The sequence below is a fragment of the Salvia hispanica genome, chromosome 3, assembly GCF_023119035.1.
Source record: "Salvia hispanica cultivar TCC Black 2014 chromosome 3, UniMelb_Shisp_WGS_1.0, whole genome shotgun sequence".
Classification (NCBI taxonomy): Eukaryota; Viridiplantae; Streptophyta; class Magnoliopsida; order Lamiales; family Lamiaceae; genus Salvia; species Salvia hispanica.
The window spans coordinates 18,465,318-18,477,462 of NC_062967.1; the positions used below are offsets into that span (position 1 = coordinate 18,465,318).

Sequence of the window (12,145 nt, forward strand, 5' to 3'; positions counted from 1 at the left end):
TATTACTTAGATATGTACTACCTCCGTCCTATAATAACTGTCACATTTTTCCATTTCGGTCCGTCCTATAATAAGAGTCATATTTCATTTTTACCATAAATAGTAAGTAGATCTCACATTTTACCAACCAATTTTACTCATATTTTATTATAAAACTAATATATATATATAAATGAGATCCATAATCCACTAACTTATTCTCATTCTATTTTTTTTACATTTCTTAAAACTCGTATCCACGTTAAATATGGAACGGGTATTATTTATGTCTTTTTAATGAGCTTGCCACTTAAATTACACTTGTTCATTCATTTCTATCGTAATGCTCGCTGAGAAGTCATCAAAGCATGTAGCAAATAGTTTGTGTTTAGCTACAAGGTAAGAAATTGAGTGTACATTTTCACGATCAGAATCAGCCAAAAGAGAGACCGAATTTCGATGAATCCGTTTACTATTTTTAGCATCCACCACCATTGTTCTAAGATCTAATGGCGGCTACACTCAACTCTCCCCCATTATATAAACCCCACCCCTCAAAAACATTCCCCAAAAATATGCAACAAAGCAATCAAATTTCACTAACCCACGATCCCAAATCCATGAAACTCCTCCACCGCCTCTCCGGCAACCAGTGCGGCTCCGTCGTCTCCCAAACCATCCACGCGCCGCTGCCGCTAGTCTGGTCCGTCGTCCGCCGGTTCGGCGAGCCGCAGGCCTACAAGCGGTTCGTCAAGAACTGCGGCCTCAGCTCCGGCGACGGCGGCGCCGGCAGCGTCCGGGAGCTCACCGTCGTGTCGGGGCTGCCGGGCCGGCGGAGCACGGAGCGCCTCGACCGCCTCGACGACGAGTCGCATGTCATGGTGGTCAGCATAATCGGCGGCGACCATAAACTCGTCAACTACCGGTCCACGACCACGTTGCACGGCGGTTGCGATGGAGAGACGGTGGTGACGGAGTCGTATGTTGTGGACATTCCGCCGGATAGCTGTGAGGAGGACACGTGTCTTTTCGCGGATACTATAATTGGTTGCAATCTTAAGTCGTTAGCTAAGGTTGCAGAGAGTATGAACTTCGACGATATCTCCGTCTATCAGAAATAGTCTTTTATTTTTTTAATCTTTTCTGTCGAATTAATTATGTGGTTTTTAATCTTTCGGCTTTTGTATGTTCATTTTTTCCTAGGTGAAGGGAGCCTAGTGTTGTCATCGTGTCTTTTTGGGCTTTACATTGCTGTTGTGTAACATCATGTAAATGGCCTTCGGACTTAGAATCAAATTTGTACTACTCTTATTTGCACTTTTTGGAAGTTTTACACTGTTTTAATACTTCCTCCGTTCGTGAAAACTTGTGTTGTCCAGTTTTGTCATTTCGGTCCGTCCACGTAATATTGTCCCTTTGCTTGTTTTCATTTTTGGTAAATGGACCCCATTTTTCACTAACACGTTACACTCGCATTCTATTATAAAACTAATATGTAAATATGAGACCTACCTTCCATTTACTTGTCTTCAAATTTCTTAAAACTCGTGCCGAGTTAAATATGGACAATATTTCGCGAACGGAGGGAGTATTTAAAAGGTAGAGACAATTTCAAGTCAAAAGCTCCATATGCCTCTGCCATATGATGACTCTCTTCCTTTTTATGGCATTGCCACTTTCTTTGGCAGCATCCGATTCAGAACTGAGAGCGTGGTTTTATTTTACCGTCAAGAAACGAAAGAAGACTCAAATCTCTTAAGTTTACCTCAAACGTAACTTCCTTCTTTTTGTTTTGGGTGCGAAGCAGTGGTAAACCAAAATAACTCAACAAGCATTAGCTCTCTTTGACATAATACTACGGGCGGATGAAGATATCTAGTATTTTATTATAAATGTTTGTGTTGGGTTATTTAGAGCACTTACAATGGAGGGTCGATGGAGTGGCCTTCCCCATCGGCCTCCATCGCCTCAACACAGCGGCGGAAAGGCCATCGATCGGCCCCCTCCCCTCTCCCCCAAAAAGGCCGATGTAACGGCCTTGGCCAATCCAAATGGGGCGTCGATCGACCCTCCATTGTGGTGAGAGGACCGACGATTGACACTATGATCTTCCTTTTTTTTTTTCTGCTGAAACGGAAGGAGAGAGGAAGAAACGTTGGAAGAAGAAGAAGAAGGGCAGCTGTTGCGGAAGATTAAGAAAATGGAACCCTATTTTATATTTAAACTATAAATTCGTGGGCCATAATTTTATTAAATAAATGGACTAAAAATTAGTGGGCTAATTATTTTATCAAATTAATGGACTATATTTGAGATGGCCTAATTTAGATTTTCATTTAATTAATTAATAAGTTTTCACATATTTGAGAGAAATTTATTTCATGTACTATAACATTTTTACATTGTAATTTAATTAAGTTAATAACATATTAAATATAGAAGTGCTAAAAATTTAAAACAAAATAATGATGATGTGGAAATGAAATGGAAATAATAAAAAAAGAAGGGTCCTATGAGAGGGCCCAACCATTGCTAATGCTCTTAGAGAGAGGAGCTACGCCTCTCCAAGGAGACGCGGTGCACAGCTCCACCGGATGAGAATTCTATCATGAATCATGTCATTGAGAGTCGTTCAGGCAATGCCCTCGTTGCTCAAGAAGTTGCTAATGAAGTACTTAGGAGGTATGGCTTGGGGTACTCCAAAACTCAGGCACACGTCTTGGGTTCCTCCAGACATCAAGCACACCTACTGAGACACACGACCACAACCAGCACTGCTCAAAGTCATCAACCTAGCCTAGTTGTGTAGAGGATTTTCCAGTCAACTGAGGACATGTTCATAGCGCAAAAGAAGGATATGTCGAACATAACAGAAGAAGAGCATCAAGGACACAAGCGCAATTAGCGCGTACTCCAGAAGAATGTGGAAAAATATCTTTAATTTTTATGTACTCTCTGTGTAGTTGTAATTCCATTTTTTTTGTTTGATCACAGGTGTACGGAAACCCGCATTGGGCGGAATCCGACTAATCATGTTCGACCGGATTTGCGGATTAAGACCGAAAGTCTCCTAGTGGATGGTGGGTTTGAACGCGTGACCTCAAGGTTACCACAACTCCGCGCTGCCGACTGTGCTACGACCCGTTGGTTGTAATTCCATTTTTGTTGTCTATGAAGTCGTTTGAATATATATATTGTGTACTCGTATTTCAGTTTTTGAAGTGAAAACCATGATAGTCAAACTAAATGATCTGGCACGTGGAGGTGCCTTAGGATAGGGCGTACATTGTAGGAGTAGTGGTTTGGAATGAAAATAGCGGGAATGATGATGTGGTGAAAGCCCTAGCTTAGGAAGAGGGAGTACGTTGTAAATGCTCTTATTGATGTTATGTTGTTAATCGTTGCGTTGACTTTAGGGCCTGCTAAGATCCTCCATTGAGCTCAGCTCAGGGTGCACGCACTCATAGTTACGTCAAATTATCAATAGAAGTATTACACAGTTAATTGTAAGCACTTAAGTTATGCATTTAAATATTTATCATTCCTATAATATATACAATATGAATGAGTTAAAATAAAAATACACTATCTTATTGAGCGAACATGAAAGCATTGCACGTAACATATAAAATAATAGTCACATTCTCAAAAACAAGATGAACTCTCATTTGAATCTATTCTTATACAATAGGCTTTTCTTTTATAGAATCAACAATATGTTTCTACTACTACCTCATTTGAACCCTAAAATGCGATTATTTTTTCAAACAATCAAATAAATAAAATGAACAAAGAATGATCTAAAGAGAAAGGAAGAGAGAGAAAGATTTTCCCACTTCCCTTCCCCTTCTCTTTCAGAGAAACGATGGTCGAAGAGAGTTTCAACCTCTGCGATCATCCTGAATAGGGTAGTCAAGAAAATCTCCCTCTTTTCCAATCAAACTAGGTAATTCCTTTCATTGTTGTTTCTGTAATTCATTTTCTATGCGTAATCGTTTCCAAGCTGCATTTTTTCATGGCAATAATATTATGCAACATATCCCATTTAAATTCTATTGCAAAGGTTTTTGTTTCCAAGTTAAGAATTTGTTGCGCCAAATTTTGAGATGGTGTGTTTTGCTCTGCATGCCTTTTTGCTTTTTCATGGATTGCTTGTGGCAAAGACTATTCTTTTACAACACATTTTGCCTCTAGTCAATATGATTGTAAAAGGGTTTGCAGAATTCAAGAAATCAATACAATTGGGTATGCTGCATTTTGATTTTTCCAGCCGAAGCCAATTTAGCCAGGTTATGCCGTTGTTCGTGAAACGGAGGTACTTAGTCAAAAGGGGCTAAAATAAATGATTTAAATTGTTGCTTTAGATGGTTTTGAGCTAGTTGGGAGATTGCATATTTGTAATGATTCTTGATTTGAAGAGCTTAACAAATTTTCCATTCTTGATTTAAATAAATGTGTTTTTGAACTAGTTCCATGCTTGTATTAGTTGTATTGATTCTTGATTTGAAGAGCTGAACAAATTTCCCATCCTTGTTTTGATTTATTGCTCGGGGGCGACTTATGCACTAAAAGAGCTTGCGATTTTGTGTATTTGTCTTATCATAGAGTCCTGGCTGTTGGCAGAGGAAACTGCCTCCACCACCACCATAAGGAATGGTTCAGAAAGCAATGAGCGCTAGACGGACTGCTTGTGGAGCTCAGTTGCTTTGTTTCACATTTTTAGTCTTTGTATTGAGAATTCAGGGTTGCCCTTCCCTTAATCCGGAAGGTATGGGGTGGTTTCTCAGTGCTAATATTGCTTTACCTGGCATTGGTGATTAGCTGTGTTTGGATGAATTTTGGTGTTGACTTGATGAACCGGAGTTTCAGGATATGCATTGCTGCAGTTTCGAGCTAAGGTGGATGTTGATCCATCTGGGGCTTTAGCGAATTGGAATCCAGAGGACTGTAGCCCGTGCTCTTGGTTAGGCGTTCATTGTTTGGATGGTAAAGTGCATATGTTGTAAGTTCCTATTGTGTTGATTGGCTGTCTTTAGTAGGACTTTGAATGTCACAGACGTGTTTCTAATTTTGTGTGTTATGTAATTGTGAATCTTTATGTTTGTGTAGGGATCTCAATGGACGAGACTTGGTAGGGGTATTGGTGCCGGAGCTTGCAAATCTCTCTCATTTAAGAGTTCTGTGAGTTTCAACTTGTTTATGCACGTACACTATTAGAAGTTGCAAAATATTCGTTGCAGTTTCTCATATAGGTGATTCTTGAGAATTAAGGATATACAATTTCGTCGATTCTTGAAAATTCATTCTGTTTGAATTTGGGTTCATGTTTGCGTAGGAATTACAGAGTTTCTATAAATAAGTAATGTTAGAATTTCTGCCTCTATGTATGGTCTTGAGGATTGCTTTATCAAATCGATGCTCATTTAAACTTTTTGTTGCAATCATTAGAAATCTATCGAAGAACCATCTCTCCGGTACCATTCCACGCGAGTTTGGACAGTTCACAACATTGGAAGTCTTGGACTTGAGAAACAACAAGTTTAGTGGAATAGTTCCCCGTGAATTAGGACGGTTGCATTCCCTAAAACATTTGTATGTATATGCTTCAAACTCTAACGTGTTTCAGGTCAATCCAACGAGTATTTATCACCTAGACTGTATGTGTCCATTGTGCAGGTTTCTCTGTAACAATGGCTTTGAAGGACGCATTCCTTTCGAGATTGGGAGACTTATATTGCTAGGTGACGGACAGTGCATGAATAGAAAAATCGGGCACTGGTGAGATATTCCTCACTTCTCTACTGTGCATTGAAGCGTATAAACCCTTTCATATTTTTCTTCTTCCTCATATGCAATTTTCGAACAGCACTTGGCAAAGTATTTTTAAACGATCACAGAAATCGAATACCTTCCAGGCACCAGCTAGAGGGACCATACTTCATTATCTCAATCTCTACCGACTGTAAGTGATCATACATTTTTGTAAATGTCAGCCAATTTTATCTTCTTTTGTGGAATGCTATCAGTTAAAAAATGTTGTCTTTCATTAAGGTTCAACCTTGGAAGTGAATCGTTGCAAAATCAGCCAGATGCCTATGGCATTGGTACTCACGAGATCCCACCTTTACTTTCTTAAACCGATGAAATCTACATATTTACCTTTGTTATTGTATTTTTTCAGATTTACCGGAGTCAGCTGTCAGATGTAATGTGGATGACCAGACCAACCAGCGTCGCGTACTAGTTGAACAGTCGACTAATCTTGTTGCCCTACCCTCCAATGTCGTGCCCCTAGTTCAACTGGGAAATGTTGCTATTCCAAGCAGAAGTAGTGGGTCGTTTCCTGCTGTTCCAAATGCGAAGAAAAGGGCACCAGCTCCTGTTCCATCGCCTCCTTCTATCACTCAACCAACCGGCGGAAAATCTGGGCACTCCTTGAAACTTATTATAGGGCTGTCGACCCTACTTTTTTTGCTCGTGGTTACATCAATTATGCTCGTCATCTGCAGAAGCAGAGCAGTTAAAACTATTCGTCCGTGGAAGACCGGATTGAGTGGGCAGCTGCAGAAAGCATTTGTCACAGGTATACTTCACGCAATCAGCATAGCGTAGGCTTCAATATACGTATTGAAATGGCGTGCTTCTTCTCTAGGGGTTCCTAAGCTGAACAGACCCGAGCTGGAAACTGCGTGTGAGGATTTCAGCAATATTATCTCAACCGAAGATGGTATAGCCACGGTGTACAAGGGCACTCTATCGAGTGGAGTTGAAATCGCTGTTATTTCAACCGCCGTACTTGCTCTCAATGACTGGTCCAAACACTCTGAAAGAATATTCAGGAAGAAGGTAAGCAGATAATCTGCCTTCATTTTTCGTAGAAGTCATCGTCTCCTAAAGGTGAATTTTATTTCTAAATGTCTCTACACAGATTGATACCTTGTCGCGGATAAACCACAAAAATTTCGTCAATCTTCTTGGTTACTGTGAGGAGGACGATCCTTTCACCCGAATGATGGTTTCTGAGTATGCTCCAAACGGCTCTCTCTTTGAGCATCTGCATGGTAAATCTCTTCGAGGATATGATCTCCATTTTTATGTATGTAGCGCCCTTTACTGTGTTTAACCTCGCTGAATATGCTCTCTTTCATGCAGTTGAAGGGCTTGATCACCTCGATTGGAGTGCAAGGATACGGATAATCATGGGAACCGGATATTGCCTTCAACACATGCATGAGCTCAATCCACCAATCTCTCACTTCAACCTCACTTCCAAAGAGATATTTCTAACAGAAGACTACGCTGCTAAAGTAAGCTCGATTTTGACAACGAAACAGCATTAAGAACGTATTTTTAATTCAATTGTGAACCAAAAAACATCCTTTTCAGGTAGCAGATGTCGGGTTTTGGAGAGACCTCGTAGCCAAGTCAAAGAACCCTGCAGAAAACGAGTCGGAGCACTCTCAGCTGCCCCCACTTGCTGATGCAGAGACTAATGTCTATGGCTTTGGAATCTTGATGCTGGAAACTATATCTGGAAAGCTTCCTTATTCGGAAGAGCAAGGGCTTCTCATGAACTGGGTTCGTCCTTTAGATCCTTTGACTGTGTGCGTTCGTTTGGTTAGGAAACAGTTCGCTTCGAGTCATAAGTTGTTTAACACTCATATCCAAAGCTAAATCTTGAAACTTTTGTCAGGCTGCTCCTTTGTTGAACGGCAGGAAGAACTTCAGCAGCTTGGTCGATCCAACGCTGAAATCTAACAAGGAAAACGAACTCGAAATCATCTGTGAGGTGATCCAGCGCTGCGTTCAGCGAGACGTGTGGAAGAGGCCTTCGATGAGGGAAGTGATCGAGATGTTGAGACAAGCCATTGACATATCACCAGAGTTGGCAACGCCAAGGCTCTCTCCATTGTGGTGGGCGGAGCTCGAGATTTTATCGGCGGAGGCGACTTGATTTTGCCTCTGTGTAAGTCACCTGTATATCATCATTTACTAGACGAAGCTGTCGATAAATATAAACCTTTGCTTAATTTCCTTGATCTGAGCATCACAAGTTGGTTCCTTTTTTTCACTCATTCATTGCTATTCTTATGATTCGAATTATACGTTCTTTGAGTGAACTGCCTTATTAGTCCCTAATGTTTTGGATTATGACGCTACAGACCCCTAACAAAATTTATAGCGCTAGAGAGTCCTAACGTTTAATATAATCACGAATGCTGTTTTTTTGGACTAGAACACCCTCATGCCATATAAGGGCATTTTTGTCACTCTATTATACTGGTGACATGATTTTTGCCACATTTCTGTCAACAACTTTTTATGTAATTTCCTAATAATTTATGGTACTTCATATGCAATTAAAATTTTGTCATTATTTACACTTTCTACTTTTTTATAATATACAGATTTATCATTATCTGTCTTAATTAATATGAAAATAATAAAATGAGATTTTTTTTAACCTTGACTTACGAATCAATTTTATTTATTATGAAAATATCCTAATTTTGCAGTATTAATTTATAAATTTACATTCGCTTAATTTCAAATACTATTATTAACAAGAGTAAAGGTTAAAAGTGGTCCCAAACATATGACCGTTTTATCAATTTGGTCCTAAACATTATCTTTTTTATTATTTGGTCCTCACAAATGAATTTTGACCCGAATCGGTCCCAATTAACAGATCCGATAAAAAATAAATGGTCAATGTGATTTAATTAAGTTTTGGCCAAATTAACTATTTTAATTAATATTTTAAATTATTTTAGAAAAATAAAAATAAAATTGTTAAAAACTCTAAAATGACGAAGAACAGTTCTTCGTTCTCCTTTCTTCATTCTCCTCTATTCCGGCGACGACTGCAGTTCGTGAACAAGTTATGGAGCGTTCTTTGTACACCAGACGGTCCGACGAGCTTCCTCCTCCACGCGGCTGACGCCGTTGGCTAGCACGGCGTTGGCCTTGAGCGTGACGAAGCATTTGGGGCGGTCGGGCTCCTCGTGGAAGCGGAGGCGGAGGATGGCACTCTGGGAGCTCAGCTCGGCGGCGGATCCGTCGTAGAAGGTGTTGTGCTGGTGGTGGGTTGCGGCGTGGAATGGGGAGAGGGATGCGAGGAGCTTCTGGTGGGCGGATTTGTTGGGCAATCGGAGCTTCACTTCGACTTCCATCAGTAATCGAGAAATGGAAGCCGTGATTGGGGATTTTGTTGGATGGTTTTGAGGCCGTTGCGGTGGGATTTGGAGGTGGGGTCAACGGCGGAGCGATCGAAGTGGTGGAGAAGGGAGGAGGCGGTGGTGGTGGTGGCGGAGGATGAGGCGGCGCGTTGTTTGGGGGCTTCTTCGAGTTCTTCTTTGTCTTTCACTTTCACTTCAATTTTTGTAGGTTTTCGCCGAAGCATCTCTCGATTTCTTTCTCTTTGCTTTTGGAAGTAGAATCCTTACCCATATTTTGTCAAATTTGCAATCACCGTCTATTTTTTAACGGATTTGTTAATTGGGGACCGATTCGGGTCAAAATTCATTTGTGAAGGACCAAATAATCAAAAAGATAATGTTTAGAACCAAATTGATAAAACGGTCATATGTTTGGGACCACTTTTGGCCTTTTCTCTATTAATAAAAAAAATTCTCCAAATCCTAAATAGCTAATATCACATGCTAGAATATTTTTCAAAATATTACTCATGTTTTAATTTTATCATGAATGACAAGAAACTATGCAAATTTATAACTAAAGATTGAATGTTTATATGATGTTAAAAATTTCTGTTTGAGTTAAATTAAAATTCTGAATAAAATATCAACCGTAAAAATCGTCTTAAAGTTTGGCTTAGAGTAACAAATTAATGAAATAATATTTTAAACGTTAGGTTCATTTAATGTCTTTTTTGTTAGGTGTATCATAAACCCAAACGTAAGGACTAATAACACAGTTAACTCTTCTTCTTTTTCCATAATCATTTCACATTCAAAATAACTATGCTTGCAATGTCACATTCAAATCCTGGTACTACCAAACGGTGGGAAAAATATTTGGACAATTTACTAAATTGGGGAAGAAACGATGTAAGATTAGAGCAAAAGTGACATGTCATCTACGAATCGAACTTCCACCACTTAAATAAAATTGCCAACTCAACCTCCACCTTAGTTTTCACAAGTTGGTCCGTCGCCGTGAAAAATAGCACCCGCGGATATTATTTACAAAGTTAAGTTCATGAAAAAAAATTACTTTATCTGTTCCAGCTTAAGATGATATTTTTTTTTTCTTTTTGGTTTGTGTCGCAGATAAAATCACATATTTCTGTTTGTAGAAATAATAGAGCAACTTTTCCCCTCCAATTAACACACCCAACTACATTTTTTTTTCACTGTAATTAGGTGTATTACAGCCTATTACATAACCGCCATGCCACCCGTCTATAGCGGTTGGATACGATGTCGCCCCCTTGTTAGTCGCGCGTTGCAATAGCGCAACAAAACACAGTGGCTAGATGTCGTCCATGTTAATTTGTGCCCCTATTGTTAATATCCTTTATCTACTTGTAAATTTTATAATTAGTAGTACTCTCTCCGCCCCAAAAGAATATGCACTTTGGATTCGACACAGGTTTTAATGCAAAATTGGTAAAATAAGAGAGAGGCAGAAATAAAAGATAATAAAAGTATTATTAGTAGAGAATGAGTCTCATCTCACTTAAGAGAAAAGAGTTTCCACAATTAGAAAGTGCATATTCCTGTGGGACAGAGGGAGCTCCCACAGGGAGCCGTAACTAAATTTCGTAATTGAAAAAGTGAGGCTCCATTGCACTTGCACATCAATAAGTCCCCGCCAATATAAATTGGAGATATCAAGATGGCAAAACCTATAGTCGACTAAAAGAGGTCTTTTCCTTATCCCATTTCATATCTTAATGTTAACAATGTTGATTGGTATATTACTCAAATATTCATAATACCATTTCTACGCAAACCACTCAAAACACCGTAACCCAATGCAACATAACATCAAAAACCATAAAATCTTGAAATATTCATTAATTAGATAGTTTCCATCGATCAAGAAACCAAACCAGTCCTCTCATGAATCATGCCCAATTTCCTAACCCTAATTTGAAACAAGGCATTAGTAGCCAAAAACTCCACACTCTGCATGGGGCTCAAAATCTCCAACAACCCTTTCAACGTTTTGAGCCTCACACAATCAGCCAACTTCATAACCCTCTCCAACCCCTCCAAAAACCCCCCCACCGCCGCCTCCTCTGCGCCTCCCCGCCTCACCACCTCCACCGCATTCCTATCCGCCACCGCCATTTGTAGCCGCTCCATCTCCCCCTCCACCCTCCCCTCCTCCACCCTCATCCTCCCCCGCAGCACCTCGATCTTCCTCACCTGCTCCGCCGCCAATCCGGCCGCCGGAATCAGCCGGAACGCCGCGGAAGGCTTCCACCCGGTGATCCAGAGATGGGCCGTCTCGAATGGGCTCAGCCAGACTGGGCCGCAGAAGAAGGCCAGCACGTCTTCATGGGCCGAGGCCCATTTGAATCTGTAGAACTCTTTGTGGTGGGCCGTGAGTTTCCCGATCGCGGCGGCGCAGCCGGACCCCTGCGGCGGATCCTTGGCCACGGAGAGGAGGAGTTCTTCGAGCTCCGCCATCCATTTCTGGTAGAAATCCGAGAATTTCTCTTCGGTTAGGGTTTTCATTTTATTTAGCTATATGAATTGGAAGAAATCACGAAATTGATGAATATATTTAGATTGAAAATGCATGCATGGTTTGTACCACCTGGTGAGATTGGGCTCCAACGTGTCAACACCGCATCAAAGCGTGTGTACCTTTGATGGAAAATGAGCGCCAACGCTATTTCTTTATTTTCTTTTTCAAAATAGGAGAGATGGTAAATTGTATTTTTAGTCCTTATATTTTTATATTTCGTGCTATTGACCTCTTAGATAGTTGAATACCTTAAATTTGGCGGGGACTAAAAGGAATTGGAATAGACATACTTGTACAAGTTACATATCTAATCTGAATACTAGATGCTTTTTTTTTGACATTTCAACCTTTTATTTTCAAGTGATATATGTAAGTGCTTATTAACATTATACATAATGATTACTTGCCTTACTAAATTTGGATTTTTTGGCCAAAGTAATTTTTA

General features: G+C 40.1%; 3 protein-coding genes across 3 annotated transcripts; 2 read left to right on the forward strand and 1 right to left on the reverse strand.

Annotated features, from left to right (window-relative positions):
• Nucleotides 1-473: 473 nt before the first annotated feature.
• LOC125212688 (abscisic acid receptor PYL12-like) lies at nt 474-1,296 on the forward strand. Its single transcript, XM_048112919.1, has 2 exons — nt 474-1,062; nt 1,183-1,296. The coding sequence occupies exons 1-2, from the start codon at nt 489-491 to the stop codon at nt 1,239-1,241; spliced, it is 633 nt and encodes a 210-aa protein (XP_047968876.1). The 5' UTR covers nt 474-488; the 3' UTR covers nt 1,242-1,296.
• Nucleotides 1,297-3,866: 2,570 nt separating this feature from the next.
• Nucleotides 3,867-8,050, forward strand: LOC125215953 (protein MALE DISCOVERER 2-like). Its single transcript, XM_048117541.1, has 15 exons — nt 3,867-3,925; nt 4,201-4,294; nt 4,585-4,747; nt 4,849-4,981; nt 5,089-5,160; nt 5,428-5,571; nt 5,656-5,757; nt 5,846-5,941; nt 6,031-6,083; nt 6,161-6,562; nt 6,632-6,825; nt 6,908-7,040; nt 7,132-7,286; nt 7,366-7,557; nt 7,673-8,050. Exons 3-15 carry the CDS (start codon nt 4,633-4,635, stop codon nt 7,931-7,933), a joined length of 2,052 nt encoding a protein of 683 aa, XP_047973498.1. The 5' UTR covers nt 3,867-3,925; nt 4,201-4,294; nt 4,585-4,632; the 3' UTR covers nt 7,934-8,050.
• A 2,936-nt stretch (nt 8,051-10,986) lies between these two features.
• Nucleotides 10,987-11,710, reverse strand: LOC125208910 (protein DOG1-like 4). The gene has a single exon (XM_048108437.1). The coding sequence runs from the start codon at nt 11,685-11,687 to the stop codon at nt 11,043-11,045; it is 645 nt and encodes a 214-aa protein (XP_047964394.1). The 5' UTR covers nt 11,688-11,710; the 3' UTR covers nt 10,987-11,042.
• Between the last annotated feature and the right edge of the window lie 435 nt (nt 11,711-12,145).

Excerpts from the sequence above, each read along its gene's own strand:
- LOC125212688 (XM_048112919.1), top strand. The coding sequence starts at position 489 with ATGGCGGCTACACTCAACTCTCCCCCATTATATAAACCCCACCCCTCA. Across the intron at positions 1,063-1,182 it reads GTTAGCTAAGGTTGCAGAGA|GTGAAGGGAGCCTAGTGTTG; the intron begins GTATGAACTTCG and ends ATTTTTTCCTAG.
- LOC125215953 (XM_048117541.1), top strand. The coding sequence starts at position 4,633 with ATGGTTCAGAAAGCAATGAGCGCTAGACGGACTGCTTGTGGAGCTCAG. Across the intron at positions 5,572-5,655 it reads TTGCATTCCCTAAAACATTT|GTTTCTCTGTAACAATGGCT; the intron begins GTATGTATATGC and ends TCCATTGTGCAG. Across the intron at positions 6,826-6,907 it reads AAAGAATATTCAGGAAGAAG|ATTGATACCTTGTCGCGGAT; the intron begins GTAAGCAGATAA and ends GTCTCTACACAG.
- LOC125208910 (XM_048108437.1), bottom strand. The coding sequence starts at position 11,687 with ATGAAAACCCTAACCGAAGAGAAATTCTCGGATTTCTACCAGAAATGG.